At 38.9% G+C, this 23,193-nt stretch overlaps 1 protein-coding gene across 1 annotated transcript; it reads right to left on the minus strand.

The window, feature by feature from the left end:
- Window positions 1-12,170: 12,170 nt before the first annotated feature.
- LOC146901192 (uncharacterized) lies at window positions 12,171-18,238 on the minus strand. Its single transcript, XM_085734455.1, has one exon. The coding sequence runs from the start codon at window positions 16,215-16,217 to the stop codon at window positions 14,979-14,981; it is 1,239 nt and encodes a 412-aa protein (XP_085590581.1). The 5' UTR covers window positions 16,218-18,238; the 3' UTR covers window positions 12,171-14,978.
- Window positions 18,239-23,193: the final 4,955 nt, after the last annotated feature.

Raw genomic sequence — 23,193 nt, forward strand, 5'->3', positions numbered from 1 at the left:
AATTTTTGCAAACGTGTGGGGTGAGAATATCAAAAGTCCTGCACCCGGGCTGAGTGAACTTAGGATTTAGGAGGGATATAATCGACAATTCATTCCGGGGGTTGCCTCGTGTTTTGGATTATGCGATCAATCCCACATAGCTAAGGCATTTTGGGGGTGATGTTGTCGGCGCGTGTTGTCGCGTTTAGGCACTTTACTTCTAATTGTTCTATGACGCTATGAACCGTAGATAACCGAACCCATCCATGGCCATTTTCTAGGATGTAGTGCGGAGGCTAAACCGAGTGTTGTCTCGAGTTTTAGTCGTCACGCGATACTACACTCAAGTTAGACCTTCTTACGGATAATCTTGGAGCGAGTGTTGTCTCGTGACACCATGATATACGTCGGAGAGGTTGCAACTTGGGAACCTTTTTAGAACCCGGTTACTATTATCCTAAAGCCTTAGATTCACCGGACGCCGTGTCCACCCATGACTCCTTGACTGTGAACTTCAACCCACCATGTTTTCTCCGAACTTGAACATAATCATGCATACATGCATACATGCATAAAACTTTTTCCCATGCATTTATCAGAGGACTTAGACAAGTCATCTTTTGAACATCACGAATGTGAACACCAAGTGATGCCATCTCAACTAAACTTTTAGTTTTGATCAAGATTTTCAAATAAAACCGTGTTTCTCCGTGATGTTCACAACCACTTTGACAAGTCTTTTGACAAAAAAAGAGTCTTTTTGCATATGCATTAACACATTTCATGCATCATATGCATTCACTGGCCACAAAAAACTTCTCTCGTGCTCATTGCCTCCTGGTTTTGTCCGCCGCAGTCTGAAAAGTGGCTCGTGTTTGCAAAGTCTACCAACCAGATAGAGTTCATCAAACAAGATTTCACAAGAGAAGGATTATGGCTAACTTTGAAGAAGAAAATGCTCAGCTCCGTGCCGAATTGGCTGCTATGAAAGAAGACTTGGCTAAGGCTCATGACACTATGTCCGCTTTGCTGGCTGCACAAGAACAACTAGCCACATCTGTACCAGTTTCTACTGAAGCAATTCCATCTATCCCATTGTCTACTGTGGCTACCGATGCTCGGTTTGTTATGCCCAACGGCCGTCCTTATGACCTCTCAGCTTACTATTCTCCTAATACTGCTGCTGGTGTCTCTGGTTTTGCTGGTCAGGGACAGATTCCTGTATCTACTGCTATGCCTCAAGTAACCACTGTTGTTACCGACCCTATTGTACACACTGTGCAACAGGTGATTGATGTTGACACTCCGCGTGGACAAGATCCCGCAATGGAAGCTATGAAAAGACAGTTAAGGGAGTTGGCTGGAGAACTCCATGAAGTCAAGGCTAGCCGGGGAAACAATGGTGCTCCTGCTAAAGCTCGTGATCTATGCTTGGTATCCCGATTTGAGGTTCCTAAGAAATTCAAAGAGCCAGAATTTGACAAATACAATGGAACTGCTTGTCCCCACAACCATGTTATCCGGTATGTCCGAAAGATGGCTAACTACGCAGATAACGACGCACTGATGATCCACTGCTTCCAAAGTAGCTTGACAGATGACGCAGCAGATTGGTACACTAGTTTGAGTAAAGACAACATCCACACTTTTGAGGAACTCGCTACTGCTTTTGAAAGCCATTATGAATTTAATACCCGTCTGAAGCCGAATAGGGACTCTCTTAAGGCTCTGTCTCAGAAATCAGATGAAACCTTCCGTGAATATGCTCAGAGGTGGAGAGGGGCAGCTGCCCGTGTTTCTCCTCGATTAGATGAGGAAGAATTAACGCAGACATTCCTGAAGACTCTGAAGAAGGAATATAAAGAAAGGATGATAGTCTCTGCTCCAAACAACTTCTCCGACATGGTCACTATGGGAACTCGTCTAGAGGAGGCTGTCAGAGAAGGCATCATTGTTCTTGAGAAAGGTGAATCTTCAAGCAGTGCACCAAAGAAGTACGGTAATGGCCACCATAAGAGGAAAGAATCCGAAGTAGGGATGGTATCTGGTAACCCATCTGTAGCTGCTACACAATTACCTCTGCCCTATCACTACATGCAGTACTCTCAACATCTTTTCTTCCCACCATTCTACCAGCAATATCCTCTGCCACCGGGTCAACCACCGGTGCCCGTTAATGCCATTGCACAACAAGTACAACAACAGCCTCCTGCTCAACAACAACAGCAGCAACAACAGGGTCCCCGACCCAGACCTTCTTTTCCACCAATACCTATGCGGTATGGTGAGCTGCTCCCAAGTCTACTGGCTAAGGGACACTGTGTCACTAGACCAGGCAAGCCTCCGCCTAATCCTTTGCCTCCCAGGTTCCGACAGGATCTTACATGTGAATTCCATCAGGGCGCTCAAGGCCATGATGTGGAAGGTTGCTTTGCTCTGAAGTATATTCTGAAAGACCTGATAGAAAAAGGACGGTTGACTTTTGAAAACAGTGTTCCTCATGTTCTTGACAATCCACTCCCAAACCATGCTGCTGTTAACATGATCGAGGCTTTCGAAAGAGTTCCCGTTCTTCAAGAGGATCCCATGTTGAATGTCTGCAATGTTGTTACTCCCTTGGTACCGCTACATGTCAAGCTTTGCCAGGCTTCTTTGTTCAATCACGATCATGCTTCTTGTTCAGAATGTCTTCAAAATCCTATGGGCTGTTGTGTGGTGCGGAATGATATCCAGAGCCTGATGGATGACAAGCACTTGATTGCCAGTGATGTATGTGTGATTGTACCAAGGGCCGGTGCTAGCATGGCTTCATTGAAAGACGCCCAGAAGGCTGTTCAAGAAGGACAAGCTGCTGGCTGGGGCAAAGTGATTCAGATTTTGGAAAACAAACGTAAAGAGGGCCTTGGATTCTCCCCAACCTCAGGTGTTTCAACAGGAACTTTCTACAGTGCTGGGTTCATCAATGCTATTGCTGAAGATGCTGCTGAAAGTAGTCACGTGCCTACATTTGTTGTACCAGGAGGCACTGTGAGAAATTGGGAGGCCATTGATGTTCCTTTAGTCATGCATGCTTCCATGTAATGTGTCTTGTTGCTCATGTTTTCTTTGTTTTCAAAATAACAATCCTTTCGCTTTGCCCAAGGCGAAAGTGATATCATTGTAAGGGCGTGTTTGTTTCGGCATTGCCGTTATCAATAAAAATTGTCGTTTTTCTCACGACTCCTTGTTTTTTACTTTTTAGTGCCTTTTTCTTGGAAATAATGGTAATGCCAGAAAAAACCAAAACATCTGTATTTTCTTATGAATTTTAAAAATCTGCATAAAAAAAAAACATTTTTCTAAAATCATCCCAATCATATTATGCAGATTGAACCACAATAAACCCGTTGAACACAGTGACCCTATGGTTCCTCCAAATTTTGAATTCCCTGTATACGAAGCTGAAGATGAGGATGATGATGAAGAGATACCGTATGAGATCACTCGACTGCTTGAGCAAGAAAGAAGAGCCATTCAGCCTCACCAGGAAGAGATTGAGCTTATCAACCTGGGTACTGAAGAGGACAAGCGAGAGATCAAGATCGGTGCTGCACTTGAGCCAGAAGTGAAAAAGAAGATCATTCAACTTCTCCATGATTATCCGGATGTCATTGCATGGTCCTATGAAGATATGCCGGGTCTAGATCCCAGGATTGTGGAACATCGGATACCGACAAGACCTGAATGTCCTCCTGTCAAACAGAAATTGAGAAGATCTCGTCCAGACATGGCTCTTAAGATCAAGGCTGAAGTGCAGAAGCAAATTGATGCGGGTTTCCTCATGACAGCTGAATATCCTGAGTGGATTGCCAACATTATACCAGTTCCGAAGAAAGATGGGGAAGTTCGAATGTGTGTTGATTACAGAGATCTGAATAAAGCCAGTCCAAAAGATAACTTCCCATTGCCTCATATTGATGTGCTTGTTGACAGTACTGCTCAATCCAAAGTGTTCTCCTTTATGGATGGCTTCTCTGGTTATAATCAGATACGAATGTCACCTGAAGATAGAGAAAAGACGTCCTTCATCACTCCGTGGGGGACGTTCTGTTATAAAGTAATGCCGTTTGGCTTAATAAATGCTGGTGCTACTTATCAAATGGGTATGACAACTCTGTTTCATGATATGATTCACAAAGAGATTGAAGTATATGTTGATGATATGATTGTGAAGTCAAGTGATGAAGAGCAACATGTTGTGTATTTGAAAAAGATGTTTGAAAGATTAAGAAAGTACAAGCTGCGGTTGAATCCTAACAAGTGTACATTCGGTGTAAGATCTGGAAAGTTGCTAGGCTTCATTGTCAGCCAAAGAGGCATTGAAGTTGATCCAGACAAAGTCCGAGCCATCAGAGAGATGCCGGCCCCTCAAGCTGAGAAGCAAGTCAGAGGTTTCCTCGGACGTCTGAATTATATTTCAAGATTCATATCTCACATGACTACTACCTGTGGACCAATCTTCAAATTGCTCAGAAAGAATCAGCCTGTTGTATGGAATGATGAATGCCAGGAAGCTTTTGATAGCATTAAAGAATACCTGTTAGAACCACCTATCCTTGTCCCGCCAGTGGAAGGAGGGCCTTTGATTATGTATCTGTCAGTGTTAGATGATTCTGTGGGTTGTGTTCTCGGTCAACAAGACGAGACTGGTAAGAAAGAGCATGCTATCTACTATCTGAGCAAGAAGTTCACCGACTGTGAGACTCGGTATACAATGCTTGAAAAGACTTGTTGTGCTTTAGCTTGGGCTGCCAAACGCCTGCGTCATTATATGGTGAATCATACAACTTGGTTGATATCCCGAATGGATCCAATCAAGTACATCTTCGAGAAGCCTGCTGTTACTGGAAAGATCGCACGTTGGCAAATGTTGTTGTCTGAATATGATATTGTGTACAAAGCTCAGAAAGCAATCAAAGGAAGTGTCCTTGTTGAGCATCTTGCTTGTCAACCTCTTGATGATTACCAGCCAATTAAGTTTGATTTCCCTGATGAAGAGATTATGTACTTGAAAGCAAAAGACTGTGAAGAACCACTGATCAATGAAGGGCCGGATCCCAATAGCAAGTGGGGATTGGTGTTTGATGGTGCTGTTAATGCTTATGGTAAAGGAATTGGAGCCATCATTGTAACACCGCAGGGGCACCACATTCCTTTCACTGCTCGAATAACTTTTGAATGCACAAACAACATAGCTGAATATGAAGCATGCATCTTGGGCATTGAAGAAGCCCTTGACCTGAGAATCAAACACCTTGACATCTATGGAAATTCTGCACTTGTTATTAATCAGATAAAAGGTGAATGGGAGACTCATCATGAGAAGCTGATCCCTTACCGTGACTATGCAAGACGTCTATTGACATACTTTACCAAGGTTGAGCTGCATCACATCCCTCGGGATGAAAATCAGATGGTTGATGCTCTCGCTACTTTGTCTTCTATGTTTCGTGTCAATCATTGGAACGATGTGCCCGTAATCAAAGTGCAACGTCTTGATAGACCCGCTCATGTGTTTACCATTGAAAATATGCCAGATCAAGCGGATAAGGGTGTGAATAATGAAAAGCCCTGGTATTACAACATCAAACAATTCTTGCAAAATCGTGAATATCCACCTGGTGCTTCCAACAGGGATAAAAAGACTTTGAGACGATGGGCTAGCAAATTCCTTCTGGACGGAGAAATCCTATATAAGAGGAACTATGACCTGGTTTTGTTGAGATGTGTTGATAAACAAGAAGCTGAGAAATTGATGCACGATGTACATGATGGCACTTTTGGGACCCATGCTTCGGGTCACACCATGTCAAGAAAACTGTTAAGGGCCGGCTATTACTGGATAACTATGGAGCGTGACTGTCACAAACATGCTAAGAGATGCCACAAATGTCAAATTTATGCTGACAAGATTCATGTGCCTCCACACGCTCTCAATGTTATATCTTCCCCATGGCCTTTCTCTATGTGGGGCATTGACATGATTGGAAGAATTGAACCAAAGGCTTCCAATGGACATCGTTTCATCCTAGTGGCAATTGACTATTTCACCAAGTGGGTTAAAGCTGCTTCCTATGCAAATGTGACTAAGCAAGTGGTAGTGAAGTTTATCAAGAATAACATCATCTGTCGATATGGTGTCCCCAACAAGATCATCACTGACAATGGTTCCAATCTGAACAATAGCATGATGCAAGCTTTATGTGAAGAATTCAAAATTGAACATCACAACTCTTCTCCTTATAGACCTCAGATGAATGGTGCAGTTGAGGCCGCTAACAAGAACATCAAGAAAATTGTTCAGAAGATGGTCACTACTTACAAAGACTGGCATGAAATGCTACCTTTTGCCTTACATGGTTACCGTACTACAGTGCGCAGTTCAACCGGGGCAACTCCTTTCTCTTTGGTATATGGTATGGAAGCAGTTCTCCCTCTGGAAGTGGAGATTCCATCTCTTCGAGTGATCATGGAAGCAAAGTTAACTGAGGCTGAATGGTGTTAAAGTCGGTATGATCAATTGAATCTGATTGAAGAGAAACGTATGGATGCTATGGCTCATGGACAGTTGTATCAAGTGCGAATGAAGAATGCTTTTGACAAGAAAGTCCGACCTCGAGAATTCAAGGAAGGCGAACTTGTATTGAAAAGAAGGATAAGTCAGCAACCCGACCCAAGGGGCAAGTGGACACCTAACTATGAAGGTCCTTATGTTGTCAAGAAGGCTTTCTCTGGTGGTGCTTTGATTCTTACACACATGGATGGTGTTGAACTCCCAAATCCTGTTAATGCCGATATAGTCAAGAAATACTTTGTCTAAAAAGAAAAGAACAGCGTGGTAGGTCGAAAACCCAAAAGGGCGGCCTAGGCAAAAATGTGCTTCCCGGTGGATCGAAAACCCGAAAGGGCGATCCAGGCAAAAGTTAGGGACAAAAAAAAAATGAATATGAAAGAGCTCGCTGAGATTGTACGCAACTCAGGCAAGAATGAGCGCCTCGATGAGCCGAAAACCCGAAAGGGCGGTTCATGCAAAAATGAGGTTGACAATAAAAGACAAGTAACTATATCTGGCAAATCACCATCCCTCCTTGGGGCATCTGCAACTGTCAATGATCATCTTCATCAAGGGCTTCTGTACTTGTGAATTCAAAATTTCTATGAAATATAGCGGTCATCGTGTTCAATGTATCACCAACCAATAAAATTACCATTTTCCAAGCTTTGTAAATACGTGAAGTCATGCTTTTGGCTGATTTTCACTCTTCTACATCAATTTGAGCCTGTGCTATTGTTTGAAACTCTACTTTTCTTTCTACTTTCAATGCTATATACAAAACATTTTCTTTCTATTTGATAATGTCAATGTCTGAAACAAACATCTTTTAAAAACTAAAAAATCTTTTTCTGTCTATTTTGAAAGCAAACCTGAGCAATAAGGTACATTTCAATGAAACATGCATGAATGAATGATGTAGACCAAGATTTTCGGGTGTCAAGCCATTGATTGGACTTGAACCTTCAATCTACCGGACTTGCTCGATTTTATTCTTGGGAAGGGAAAAAGAGATTGAAAAACCCTTTTTGGATCCGGGGGTCGGTTACGATTCGGGAAGGTGTTAGGCACCCGCGTCGTTCACGGTACTCCGTGAGAACCTCTTTCTAACTTCATTTTTATTTGAAAATTTGTTGTTTAAAGTTGAAGTGAAAGAATGGAGGGAGAAGAAGTAGGAGTTTTTGTCATTTTTATTTGATCGATTTGGAAGGAATAAACCCTTGCCTACGTACCCTTAAAAGGGATCAAAACCACCGTAGTTCACTCTCAAAATATTTTTTGTGGGTTAGGTTGCTTTTAATTATTTTTGAAAATGGTTTTCAAGAAGGGGATTGAGGGGCCTCAAGGCTCTAGAAAGAAAATAGAAGTGAGGTTGTTTCATTTTATTTGAGAAATTTAGTCTAAGTATACTTAAAGTTCGTTTAGGAATTTGATTAAGAAAATAAAAAGGGAAAACAACTTGGACTTGGGTCCAAGGTTTATTAAGAAAATAATTTGACTCTTGCTTATTTGATTTTTTTTGAGATAAAAATGATTTTTCTAACTAACGGAAAGCTAGCGTAATAACGTGAAAAATAAAGCGCGAGTAAAACGATAAATAATGTGATAGTGTCGGTGCTTGTGTCGGTGTGTGCATTACCTACATTATTACAAAAATTCCTAGATACATTCTATGGCCTCTTTGCCAAGCTACAAACCAATGGTAAAAAATATACATTCGTTTTCTAGTTATACACACTAGATATCATGGAATTTAAAATAAATTGCTATAGGAAAAGAAAATGCATGAGATTATACTAAAATTAAAGCAATTGTGATATGATGAGATAATAAGAAATTTAAAAGCATCGTATGCAAAGATGTTAAAATTTTTAAAGCAAAGCATGTAGTAAAGCAAAATTCACAAGTAAAAACATTGAACAAGACATTTAAAATGCATGAGATTATATTAAAGATGACGCAAAAGATAAAGCATACCAAAATATTAGATCATGAACCAAAAGATTTAGAAGAACATTACATACGAAAACAAATATCAACTAAAATGCATGACATTAAGTATATTAAAAACATGGAATGCAAGTTTTGAAAACAAACATTAAATTAAAGCAAAATTAACCACAAGATGCATGCTATAAGGATTAAAGTATTTAAAAAAATGCATGACACATAGTGAAATTTTTGAGTTTAAAAAACATGGGGTTAAATTTTAAAAGAAGGACTAGAATAAAATGCATGACACATAGTGAAATTTTTGAGTTTAAAAACATGGGGTTAAATTTTAAAAGAAGGACTAAAATAAAATGCATGACACATAGTAAAATTTTTGAGTTTAATAACATAGGGTTAAATTTTAAAAGAAGGACTAGAATGTAAATAAGGCATAGATAAAGGATTAAAATGCAAACAAGGCAACTTGGCTCAGCCTGGATTAATTTGGACCGTCTGATGAATCAGAGGGTCCAGATTAAATAACCAGCAAATTCATCACAGCCACAAGATGAATCAAAGAGCGTATAAAGAGGAAGAAACACTACACATTAAAGCAGATTACTCAGGAACCGTCAGATCGTAGATCTGACGGTTAAAAAACAAGGCGCACCAAAACAAATAAGGACAGGCATACACACCAACTAAAGTGAGGGTTAACAGTAGCCGTTAGATTAAAGACCTAACGGCTCACAAGGATGGCCTATGTTAAGCTTGCTAGACGCGCATACACAAGATTATGTAGAGGTATATAAGCTAAAATACACAGACAAACTCATTCTAAACCCTAATTCTTCTAATCTCTCAGCCGCTTCACTCTTCTTCTTCTTCTCTGTTCTTAAACACGTTAAACACACTATAGTTACAAACCCACAGACAAACTCACTCCAACCTCTCATCTCTCAATCGCTCTTTCTCTTATCGTTCATCCATCGTTCTTCACATTTAAAACTCCTTCAACCCTTTCTAAACATAAAAGACTCAACACAACAAGAAACAACACATAGCGGTTTCAGCAAAAAGGGTGGAGAGCAATCAAAGCAAACAGAGAGCAGACAGAGAGTAAACACAAACGAGGACGAACATATAGATATATACGGTTGATGAAGAACGAACCTGAGCTAAATCGGAGAATCGACGAAATCGGTACGGAAAACTTCAGCTAAAGCTCGATCTGAACACGACACTTATGATCTGGATCATCTCTGGTTCACTAAGAGCTTCACGTTTCCGAGCTTCGATCTGAATTTGTTTGATGTTTGTACAATTTAGTTCCGATCTACACCTCTTGATGCTTGTGGATTCGGATTATGCTTCCTTTGATTCTTGCGCGTGGAATCTGTACTGATGTGTGAACCAATTGATGAATCGTTGTATGGTTATGGTTACCGATTTGAAGCAAAGAACAAGTGAGTTCAGATTTGAATCACGTTATGATTTAGAGTGAGTTTGGAATTGATTTAGGTGGAAAAAATGGTGTTGTTGATGGATTTTGAAGATGCAATGAAGAAGATTAAATTCGATTTTGTGTTTAAAGGTTCATATGATGATTTTGATTTGTGTGTTTAGTGAATCTGGAAAACGAAAATGCTAAAAAAGTTCATGAATGTTCTTCAAAGTTTTTGTATAATTTGAGTGTTTGATCTGAGAATTGGACAGAAGAAAGAATACTAGGGTTTGTGATTTGATAGCTGCGGCTACAGTGATTGGCAGAGTCAGTGTCATAAATGCTGTATTTATACTGTGTAAAATAGGGTTTGCAGATGAATTCAGATGACGTGTCCCTTTTTGATTGGGCACCTTTGCAGCTGGACTGAATGAAAATGTGAACCACTAAACTTGGACTAAAGGACTATAAAAAAAACTAAAAAAAACAAACGAAAATCCCTTGTAAAATAAAAATAAGAACGTGACTTTAAGGGAACTAGAGACAAAAGTATAAACAAAATAAAATAATATAAAACATGAGGCAAAAAAGGAAATTAAAAATAATGAGAATTAAAAAATAATAATAAAGATGAAGTAAATGAATTAATAACATTTAAAACTGTCCCTTCGGAACCAAAAATGAGGTATTTTAAAATACTTCTCTGACGAAAATTCGTCTGAGACGAAGAAAATACTCGGCGTTAAAAGCATGAATAAAAACGGTAAATACCAAGAAAAGTGGTCAAAATTTGGGGTATGACAGATGCCCCTATTTAAGTTTCTTCGTCACGAAGATTTGAAAGAAAACTTTTAAATCGATGGGTCGAAGAGACTTAAATACTAAGTACACCGAATTTTGACCAGTTGAAAAGCTGAGAATGCAATGAATATAATGATATGAATGCAAGCGATGCAAGTATGAATGCAATGACGACAAAAATAAACTGACTGGGGAACAAACTGATAGGTCACTGGGGAGACAAGGAAAAACTGCATATTACCAACTACCATGATAAAGACAACATACGGAGGATAAAGCTTGTCTGTTACCAACTGTCGTAGTAAATGATGAAAATACGGAAAATAAAGCTTGAGCAGAAGATAAAACTCAGACGGAAGATAAAGCTTGAGACGGAAAATAAAGCTTGAGACAGAAAATAAAGCTTGTCCATTACCAACAGCCCGTGGTAAATGATGAAAATGGTAACAAAATCTGTTATCAATACAGGAGTACTTTAAGCAGGATACTGGGTAACTGATTAGCATTGGCAAAGTGATTGTTTGACACAAGGGTATTTGCGGGCTATTAAACTGATCCAAAACTCTTGTTAGGGTATTAACCTGGTTCAAAAGGCGGTGGCAGGGTATTAGCCTGATCCAAAAAATAACGACAGGGTATTAACCTGGTCCAAAAAGGTACAAAAGACATTGGCAGAGTATTGATCTGGTCCAAAAGGCACAAAAGACATTGGCAGAGTATTGATCTGGTCCAAAAGGCACAAAAGACATTGGCAGGGTATTAACCTGGACCAGAAGGTAAGAAAAGGCTTTGGCAGGTGATTAACCTGGTCCGACTGGTGCTAAAGAGATTGACAGGTGATTAACCTGGTCCAAAAGACATTGGCAGGGTATTAACCTGGTCCAAAAGACATTAAAGATATTGGCAGGTGATTAACCTGGTCCAAATTTGGCTCAAAAGACATTGGCAAGTGATTAACCTGGTCCAACAAGCGCTAACGAGATTGGCAGGTGATTAACCTGGTCCAAAAGGGATTAGCAGGGTATCAACCTGGTCCAAAAGGCATAAAGGGAATTGGCAGGTGATTAACCTGGCCCAAAATGTAAGAAAAGACATTGGCAGGGGATTAACCTGGTCCAAAAGGTAGTTGAAGATCGAACTGAAAGGATACGACCAAACAAGACTACAGGTGACATCTTTGGAACATACACAATGGGGATAACACTTTTGTGAGATACAATTGAAATAAGACACAAGGTGGTCAATGCAATCATGTATGAATGATATTTGTATGCAAGTTATGTGTGCCTGAATGCTTATATGCATGAATATATGTATGAATGAATGTATGATTACATGAATGTATGAATATATGACTGTATATGACAGGTGAACTTAATGAAACAAAACAGGACAGGTAAAATGAGAGATGGACTAACATCGCAGTACAAACACTCGGCAATCTTCGTTGGGGATGACATTACTGGAGATGAATCAAGACATTGTCGGGGTAAAAGCCCCTTCAAACAAACCACTGATGGGGATAAAGCCCACATTCAAACCAGCTGATGGGATAAAGAGCCCAATAATCAAAACACATGAAGGGAGACACAACCCATTAATCAAACCACTGAAGGGAGAATGCCCCATAATCAAACCACTTGAAGGGAGAATGCCCCATAATCAAACCACTAGAAGGGAGAAAATGCCCCATAATCAAAACACTTGAAAGGGTAAAGCCCAATAATCAATCCCCTTGGGGAAACAGCTCATCAATCAACGATTTGGCAGAAGTCGCCATTTCTCGGGGTAAAACTCGGTCAGAAGTCGCCACTTAATCAAACCGCTGGCAGAAGTCGCCATCAATACAACCATTGGCATGAGTCGCCACTTGTAACCCAGCACAAAGTGCATTCTTTCCATTTGGCCCACTTGAACTGCGATGCCTCTATCTTTATTTTTCGTTCAATTTTTTTTGTATTGTTTTTTTTTTGAATCCCTAATTTTTGCCTGGATCGCCCTTTCGGGTTTTCAATCCACCGGGAATATATTTTTTGTATGCCCCTAATTTTTGCCTGGACCGCCCATTCGGGTTTTCAGTCCACCGGGACGCTCATTTTTGCCTAAGCCGCCCTTTCGGGTTTTCAACTTAGCGAGCTTTTTTTTTTTTTTTTTGTATTCTATATTTTTTTTTTTACAGAGGCCAACTCACAGCACTTGGTCATACCTATCTTGCAGAGTTTAACTGTCCTTGAGACGGATGTTGATGTATGTTTCTCTTACTCATGAATTCAAAGAAGATGTACCTGTTGCTTATGCTTTTCAAAAGACATTAAAAAAGTTTAAATATTTTTTGCTTTAAGTATTTACATCAAAAATAGAAGAAAATTATGCAAACAGAGTAAATGAGAGTTCCAAATAAATGGGCACAAGCTCAAATTAGATGTAAAAGAGTGGTGACCTGCCAAAGGCGTGGCTCCACAGATTTTAAAAGTTTTGGAAAATGGTAATTATATGGAAAAGGTACATTGAACACAATAACCGCTATGCTCTCTAGCAATTTTGAATTTCAATGTTCCGAGTCTTTGACTTACAGATGCTTTAGATCAGAGGCCTTTTGACAGTTGAGATGCCCCAGATGAATCATACTTGATTTGATGAAGATGCCTTGCCATAAGTCGGAAGTCTTTTGACGACTGGAATGCCCCAAGTGAGTCATGTCCGACCAGATGCAGTTACTTTGTCATAATCCTTAACTTTTGCATAGGTCGCCTTTGCGGGTTTCAACCTATCAGGATAAACATTCTCTTTTTTATGTCTCTAACTTTTGCATGGACCGCCCTTTCAGGTTTTCAGTCCATCGAGACGCTCTTTTTTGCCTAAGCCGCCTTTTCAGGTTTGCGACTTATCGAGCTCTTTTTTTTTTATACATGTCTCTAATTTTTGCATGGACCGCCCTTTCGGGTTTTCGGTCCATCGAGACGCTCCTTTTTGCCTAAGCCGCTTTTTAAGGTTTGCGACTTATCGAGCTTTTGCTTTTTTTTTTTTTTTGTGTTTTTACAAAGTATTTCTTGACTGCATCGGTATTCACGGGACCTACAAGTTTGTCACCATTCTTTGTAATTTAGCATCCATTTGCCCTTGGAATCGGGTAACATATTTTTGAGCACAAAGCCATTTTCTTGACATTCACGGGGACGAGCCTTCTTTGTCGAATACTTGATATAACTGTCTATGGCACCCGACAATAACACTTTTGAATTTCAATCAAGTTTAGCTTTCATTGAAACTTCCGTTGACAGGACTTTGACCTCCATGTGGAACACTGCCTTTAAATTGTATACTGAGGGATGGTGGGGGGGTTGCCCCTGTTGAAGTGTGCACTTGAAGTATAACATCCCTGCAAGGCAGATGGTAGCATCTCGTGCCAGTCTTTATACATGAAAGTCCTCTTCTGGACAATCTTTCTTGATATTCACAGCTTCGATGGCCAAGATGCCCTAGTAGGCGAGAAGTCATATTGGAAACTTCTTCATCATCCTCCTCTTCAGTCTCGGATACAAGGAACTCAAAGTCGAGAGGGAGTACAGGGTTTAAGTGTTCAACGGGTTTATTAATGCATGATTTGATTATTGATATAAACATGACGATTATGCAAATATGTGGAAATGATTAAAAGAAAATTTTTGGTTTTTTTTGTATTACCATTTTTCCAGAAAAAGCACAATAATAAAAACAAAGTCGGGATCAAAGCGACTTTTTAATTAATGATGAAAATACATAAAGCAAAACGCCCTAAACAAAGTTCAATTTCGTCTCGGGTGGGACGAAAGGATTTTTTTTTTTTTGTTTTGAAAAACATAAAGCAACAAACATACATATTAATTGATCAAATGAGTAATAGAAATAAACATCAACTAAGACCCAATTGCAGCTAAACATTCCATGTATCAACATCAGGTTCCAAGATCCGACATCGGATTAACTTGCACATTCGAATTCAAAATCTTCAAAAGGTATGAGGTTTTTTCGGATCAACTTCTGTACTATCTTCTGAAATGCAAAACATTGTTCAATATCATGACCTACTGCCCCTTGATGGAAGGCACAAGAGAGATCAGCTCTATACCCTGCTGGCAAGATTGTTGGTACTGAGAGAGGTGCCTTGGTGTGGATCAAATTCCTTTCAAGCAACCTTGGGAACAGATCTGCATACTTCATAGAAATAGGATGAATCTGAGTTCTTGGAGCCTATTGTCGAGGCTGCTGTTGATATTGCTGAAATTGGGGTTGACAACCCGAACTTTGAACAACATTTGTGACAGGCATAACAGCGGTAACAGGGTGATAAGCCAGATACTGTTGTTGAGGCTGGTTTTCTACCACACTCATTTCCTGATCCTCCTCTTCTGAACCTTTAGTGGGAACAACTTCTTTGATCAAATGTCCTTTTCGGACCCAATCTTCAATACGCATGCCTGCGGTCATCATATCCGTGAAATTGCCAGATGCACTTGCAAGCATATGCTCAAAATAAAACGGATCCAGAGTTTCCAGGAAAATCTCGGTCAACTCTTTCTCTTCTAGACGTGGACGGACTTGTTCAGCGAAATCTCTCCAACGTTGGGCATAAGCTTTGAAGGATTCATTATCATTTTGGGTCATGGCCTGCAGTTCCTTTCTATGTGGGGCCAAGTGCAAGTTGTAGTTATACCGCTGAACGAAAGCCTCACACAAATCACTGAAAGTTTTGATATCATCCTTGCTCAGACTCATATACCATATCAGTGCAGCACCAGTCAAACTATCTTGGAAACAGTGGATAAGGAGTTCATCATTACCTACTTGAGCAGACATCTTTCTCACGTACATCACCAAATGAAGCTCAGGGCAAGTGTTTCCTTTGTACTTCTCAAAATCAGGGACCTTGAATTTGGATGGCATAACGACATTGGGAACCAAGCAAAGATCATAAGCATTTTTCCCAAACAGTTCTTTCCCACGAAGAGCTTTCAATTCCAATTGTATTTTGTCAAACTTTTCTTCCAGTTCAGCTATCCGGTCGTGTGCAACCACATTTTCTGAGTGATAGATTGGCCGAGGACCCTGCTGAGTAGTATGAATCAAAGGAGCTGAGTAGGTCATAGCAGCTTGAGGGATCAAAGGGCCTGATTGAGGGACATGCGTTGTCTGTTGCACAAAAGGAGCTTGAACCTTAGAGATACCAGGACGGAATACTTCACCAGAACTTAATGGTGTGCTCCAGAGATAACCTTCAAGCATTGCATGTTGAGGAGTACTAGCAAACACTGTTGAAATTGGGGTAGTGGAAGCAAACGTCTGAGCTCGAGTGCTACCAATAGGAAGAGACAATGGCTGACTCTGTGCAACCGTCATTAAAGATACTAAGTTCCTCAAAATCTCATTTTCGGCCCGGAGGGTTGTCACCTCTTCACGAAGCTTGTGGTTCTCTTGTTCAAGATGATGCATTCTGATTTGCACGAGTGTTGTAGATGCGAGAAGACGGATGGGTAGACCTTTTGTAGACAGAACCAAAGCATGAGACACGGACTAGAAACTATGAATGCAAAATGATGCATGATGTGCTTATGCAAAAATATACAATCTTTTTGTTATCGAAGGATTTGTCAAGGCGAGTGTAAACATTGCAAAGGAACATGGCTTCATTTGAATATTGTAAAGATATTGCAATCGGTTCCCTTTTCAAAAGGTAAGAACGAAACCAAGGACGTAGTTTTTAACAAAAGCAAAAGCTTAGTTAAGATTTTTGAAATTGTATTGCTTGGTGCTCATTCTTACAAGGTCCATACCTTTAATGTTTACAAAAAGATTGGCTAAATCCTTCAATATTTTTTTAATGGATGAAAAAAGTTTATGGATGAATGCATGTATGCATGATTATGCAAGGAATACATGATGAGGTTTAAAGTATACAATGTTGGAGCTTAGGGATAACAACGCCATTTGGTAAGGACTATGGTTTCAAATTGCACTTGTAACAAGGGTTCTGCCAAGTTCCCAACTTACAACTACCCTTATGAATATCTCGGTGCGTAGGATTAACTCCTAGACCAATAATTCGTAAGGAAGTCTAGTTTGAGTGTAGTATCGCGTGACGACCAAAGTCAGGACTACTCCTGGTTTAGTCTCCGCACTACGTCCTAATAATAAGGCCAAGATGGGTTAAGGGTGATCTAAAGGTCCTCAACGCTTGATGGATTTCAAAAATAATAACGCCAATCACGACTACTCATGGTGACGTATATGTACTCTTGAACCCACGTTGAGTGGAGTTATATCACATGCACACATAGGCAGGACTACTCCTGGTATGGCACTATGATCGTACTCCGTCCTATCTTAGGTTTCACTCAAGTCCGGGAGTAGGACTTCTTTTTTTCACCCCTCACGTATAAACATTTACAAAGTATATACAAAAGATAAAGCAAAAAGTAATAAAGAAAGAAAGGTGGGCTAAACCCGCGTAGGATCCCCAGTGAAGTCGCCATTTTTGTAGACCAAGATTTTCGGGTGTCAAGCCATTGATTGGACTTGAACCTTCAATCTACCGGACTTGCTCGATTTTATTCTTGGGAAGGGAAAAAGAGATTGAAAAACCCTTTTTGGATCCGGGGGTCGGTTACGATTCGGGAAGGTGTTAGGCACCCGCGTCGTTCACGGTACTCCGTGAGAACCTCTTTCTAACTTCATTTTTATTTGAAAATTTGTTGTTTAAAGTTGAAGTGAAAGAATGGAGGGAGAAGAAGTAGGAGTTTTTGTCATTTTTATTTGATCGATTTGGAAGGAATAAACCCTTGCCTACGTACCCTTAAAAGGGATCAAAACCACCGTAGTTCACTCTCAAAATATTTTTTGTGGGTTAGGTTGCTTTTAATTATTTTTGAAAATGGTTTTCAAGAAGGGGATTGAGGGGCCTCAAGGCTCTAGAAAGAAAATAGAAGTGAGGTTGTTTCATTTTATTTGAGAAATTTAGTCTAAGTATACTTAAAGTTCGTTTAGGAATTTGATTAAGAAAATAAAAAGGGAAAACAACTTGGACTTGGGTCCAAGGTTTATTAAGAAAATAATTTGACTCTTGCTTATTTGATTTTTTTTGAGATAAAAATGATTTTTCTAACTAACGGAAAGCTAGCGTAATAACGTGAAAAATAAAGCGCGAGTAAAACGATAAATAAAGTGATAGTGTCGGTGCTTGTGTCGGTGTGTGCATTACCTACATTATTACAAAAATTCCTAGATACATTCTATGGCCTCTTTGCCAAGCTACAAACCAATGGTAAAAAATATACATTCGTTTTCTAGTTATACACACTAGATATCATGGAATTTAAAATAAATTGCTATAGGAAAAGAAAATGCATGAGATTATACTAAAATTAAAGCAATTGTGATATGATGAGATAATAAGAAATTTAAAAGCATCGTATGCAAAGATGTTAAAATTTTTAAAGCAAAGCATGTAGTAAAGCAAAATTCACAAGTAAAAACATTGAACAAGACATTTAAAATGCATGAGATTATATTAAAGATGACGCAAAAGATAAAGCATACCAAAATATTAGATCATGAACCAAAAGATTTAGAAGAACATTACATACGAAAACAAATATCAACTAAAATGCATGACATTAAGTATATTAAAAACATGGAATGCAAGTTTTGAAAACAAACATTAAATTAAAGCAAAATTAACCACAAGATGCATGCTATAAGGATTAAAGTATTTAAAAAAATGCATGACACATAGTGAAATTTTTGAGTTTAAAAAACATGGGGTTAAATTTTAAAAGAAGGACTAGAATAAAATGCATGACACATAGTGAAATTTTTGAGTTTAAAAACATGGGGTTAAATTTTAAAAGAAGGACTAAAATAAAATGCATGACACATAGTAAAATTTTTGAGTTTAATAACATAGGGTTAAATTTTAAAAGAAGGACTAGAATGTAAATAAGGCATAGATAAAGGATTAAAATGCAAACAAAGCAACTTGGCTCAGCCTGGATTAATTTGGACCGTCTGATGAATCAGAGGGTCCAGATTAAATAACCAGCAAATTCATCACAGCCACAAGATGAATCAAAGAGCGTATAAAGAGGAAGAAACACTACACATTAAAGCAGATTACTCAGGAACCGTCAGATCGTAGATCTGACGGTTAAAAAACAAGGCGCACCAAAACAAATAAGGACAGGCATACACACCAACTAAAGTGAGGGTTAACAGTAGCCGTTAGATTAAAGACCTAACGGCTCACAAGGATGGCCTATGTTAAGCTTGCTAGACGCGCATACACAAGATTATGTAGAGGTATATAAGCTAAAATACACAGACAAACTCATTCTAAACCCTAATTCTTCTAATCTCTCAGCCGCTTCACTCTTCTTCTTCTCTGTTCTTAAACACGTTAAACACACTATAGTTACAAACCCACAGACAAACTCACTCCAACCTCTCATCTCTCAATCGCTCTTTCTCTTATCGTTCATCCATCGTTCTTCACATTTAAAACTCCTTCAACCCTTTCTAAACATAAAAGACTCAACACAACAAGAAACAACACATAGCGGTTTCAGCAAAAAGGGTGGAGAGCAATCAAAGCAAACAGAGAGCAGACAGAGAGTAAACACAAACGAGGACGAACATATAGATATATACGGTTGATGAAGAACGAACCTGAGCTAAATCGGAGAATCGACGAAATCGGTACGGAAAACTTCAGCTAAAGCTCGATCTGAACACGACACTTATGATCTGGATCATCTCTGGTTCACTAAGAGCTTCACGTTTCCGAGCTTCGATCTGAATTTGTTTGATGTTTGTACAATTTAGTTCCGATCTACACCTCTTGATGCTTGTGGATTCGGATTATGCTTCCTTTGATTCTTGCGCGTGGAATCTGTACTGATGTGTGAACCAATTGATGAATCGTTGTATGGTTATGGTTACCGATTTGAAGCAAAGAACAAGTGAGTTCAGATTTGAATCACGTTATGATTTAGAGTGAGTTTGGAATTGATTTAGGTGGAAAAAATGGTGTTGTTGATGGATTTTGAAGATGCAATGAAGAAGATTAAATTCGATTTTGTGTTTAAAGGTTCATATGATGATTTTGATTTGTGTGTTTAGTGAATCTGGAAAACGAAAATGCTAAAAAAGTTCATGAATGTTCTTCAAAGTTTTTGTATAATTTGAGTGTTTGATCTGAGAATTGGACAGAAGAAAGAATACTAGGGTTTGTGATTTGATAGCTGCGGCTACAGTGATTGGCAGAGTCAGTGTCATAAATGCTGTATTTATACTGTGTAAAATAGGGTTTGCAGATGAATTCAGATGACGTGTCCCTTTTTGATTGGGCACCTTTGCAGCTGGACTGAATGAAAATGTGAACCACTAAACTTGGACTAAAGGACTATAAAAAAAACTAAAAAAAACAAACGAAAATCCCTTGTAAAATAAAAATAAGAACGTGACTTTAAGGGAACTAGAGACAAAAGTATAAACAAAATAAAATAATATAAAACATGAGGCAAAAAAGGAAATTAAAAATAATGAGAATTAAAAAATAATAATAAAGATGAAGTAAATGAATTAATAACATTTAAAACTGTCCCTTCGGAACCAAAAATGAGGTATTTTAAAATACTTCTCTGACGAAAATTCGTCTGAGACGAAGAAAATACTCGGCGTTAAAAGCATGAATAAAAACGGTAAATACCAAGAAAAGTGGTCAAAATTTGGGGTATGACAAATGAGTGTCAATGTCTCTTTCAATACATGTTACAAGCAGGTTACTCCTCAGGATGATCTGTGGTCAATGGCAAGAATGAAAAAACAGAATGAAAATGAAAAAATGAAAAAATACAAATGAAAAGCTCGCTAAGTCGAAAACCCGAAAGGGCGGCTTAGGCAAAAATGAGCACCCCGCTGATTGACAACCTATGAAGGCAATTCAGGCAAAAATGGGGCACTGAAAAGAATTTATTCCCCGGTGAATCGAAAACCCGAAAGGGCGGTTCAGGCAAAAATGGGGTTTGAAAATGAAAAAATAAAATATTGAAAAGCGTTGACCACAGATGTGAACATCCAATGTTTACCCAGCACTGACACGCCTAGCAACGGCGACCTGTATCCAGGAGTTTTTCAAGGCTATTTCCTCTACAAGTTTTATTGCCCTCAGCCATGGTTTCGATACGTCTCTCAACGACGGTCTCTCCAAAAGAGGTTTTCCCCTGTGAATATGTTGCAGCACGAGCCATTACGTGCCCAATCTTCCAATGTTCTGTCTGCCTTTGTGAAATTTCTCTGTCAAGTTTCAGACCAATCATGCATTTCAAGCATTCATACATGCATAATCATGCATTTTATGTGCTCATACATCCAATAATCTTGTTATACCATACATACATGTTGCATATCCAACTCTCAACTGTCAAATTCAATCCAAATTTCAACTGTCAAACTCAATTTCAATTTCAATTTCAATTCCAACTGTCAAATTCAAATTCAACTGTCAAATTCGATGCAATCTCCAATCTCAATTTCAATTCAAATTCAACTGTCAAATTCGATGCAATCTCCAATCTCAATTTCAATTCAATGTCAAATTCGAAGCAATCTCAATTTCAATTTCAATTCAATGTCAATGTCAATATCCAATGTCAATGTTAATGTCAAATGTCAATGTCAATGTCAATGTTAATGTCAAATGCCAATGTCAATGTCAATGTTAATGTCAAATGCCAATGTCAATGTCAATGTCAATGTCAATATCCAATGCCGATGTCAATGTCAATGTCAATGTCAATGCCAATCCAATGCCAATGTCAATGTCAATTTCAATATCCAATGCCAATGTCAATGTCAATGTCAATGTCAATATCCAATCTCAATGTCAATGTCAATGTCAATGCCAATGTCAATGTTAATGTCAAATGCCAATGTCAATGTCAATGTCAATGTCAATGTCAAATGCTGATGCCAATGTCAATGTCAATGTCAATGTTAATGTCAAATGCCAATGTCAATGTCAATGTCAATGTTAATGTCAAATGCCAATGTCAATGTCAATGCCAATGTCAATATCAATGCCAATGTCAATGTTAATGTCAAATGCCAATGTCAATGTCAATGTCAATGTTAATGTCAAATGCCAATGTCAATGTCAATGTCAATGTTAATATCCAATGCCAATGTCAATGTCAATGTCAATGCCAATGTCAATGTCAATGTCAATTTCAATTTCCAAGCCAATGTCAAATGCCAATGTCAAATTCAACTTTCAACTGAATTCAAATCAATGTCAATTTACTTTTGGGCCAACAAAAATGGTCATGTCTATTTTCAAATCAAGTCAATAACAATTTACCCTCAATTGGTATCTTGTTAAACCAGACTTTCAATTTGTATTTTGTTACTGGTCAAGTGGCAAGTTCGATCCAAAGAACAGCTTGTACCTATCTTTTGTTTGTATTCTCTCGGTCAAGTGGCAAGTTCGATCCAGAGAACAGCTTGTACCTATCTTTTGTTTGTATTCTCTCGGTCAAGTGGCAAGTTCGATCCAAAGAACAGCTTGTACCCGTTTCTTGTTTGTATTTCCTCGGTCAAGTGGCAAGTTCGATCCAAAGAACAGCTTGTACCCGTGTCTTGTTTGTATCTCCTCGGTCAAGTGGCAAGTTCGATCCAAAGAACAGCTTGTACCCGTTTCTTGTTTGTATTTCCGGTCAAGTGGCAAGTTCGATCCAAAGAACAGCTTGTACCCGTTTCTCGTTTGTATTTCCTCGGTCAAGTGGCAAGTTCGATCCAAAGAACAGCTTGTACCCGTGTCTTGTTTGTATTTCCTCGGTCAAGTGGCAAGTTCGATCCAAAGAACAGCTTGTACCCGTCTCCTGTTTGTATTTCTCGGTCAAGTGGCAAGTTCGATCCAAAGAACAGCTTGTACCTGTCTATTTGTTGCCCGTTCTTTCTACCTTGATGTCTATAAATCCCTTGGTGGTGTGACACAGCCCGTAGATTCCGGTTCGATTGTCCTGCATTCATAAATGAAATGTTGCATGGCATTCATGTGTTTTTTTGAAAATCTGAAAGTGTATTTTTATGTCCAAAAGCAGTGCAAATGTTAATATTTAAGTATCTTCGTCCCGTCAACTCAAAGACTTCGTCTCTTGACTCTCCGGACAAAGAAACTTAAATAGGGGCAGCTGTTATACCCTAATTTTGGACCTGAAAATACTTGTCCAATTCTTCTTTTCTTGCATTATAAGTCATCTGATATGGCTCTGTTCAATTGCATCTTTCTCTGCGTTTTATTTCAATATTATTTGCAAAATTCATATAAAAGGGTATTTTAGTCATTTCCTGCATTCAACTCATTTTAATCTTTGAAAATTGTTTGGGTCTTTTAAATTGGTTTGTATAAGTCCTT

Source organism: Medicago sativa, chromosome 8 (assembly GCF_051527215.1).
Source record: "Medicago sativa cultivar Bolivia chromosome 8, Bolivia_mono, whole genome shotgun sequence".
Lineage (NCBI taxonomy): Eukaryota > Viridiplantae > Streptophyta > Magnoliopsida > Fabales > Fabaceae > Medicago > Medicago sativa.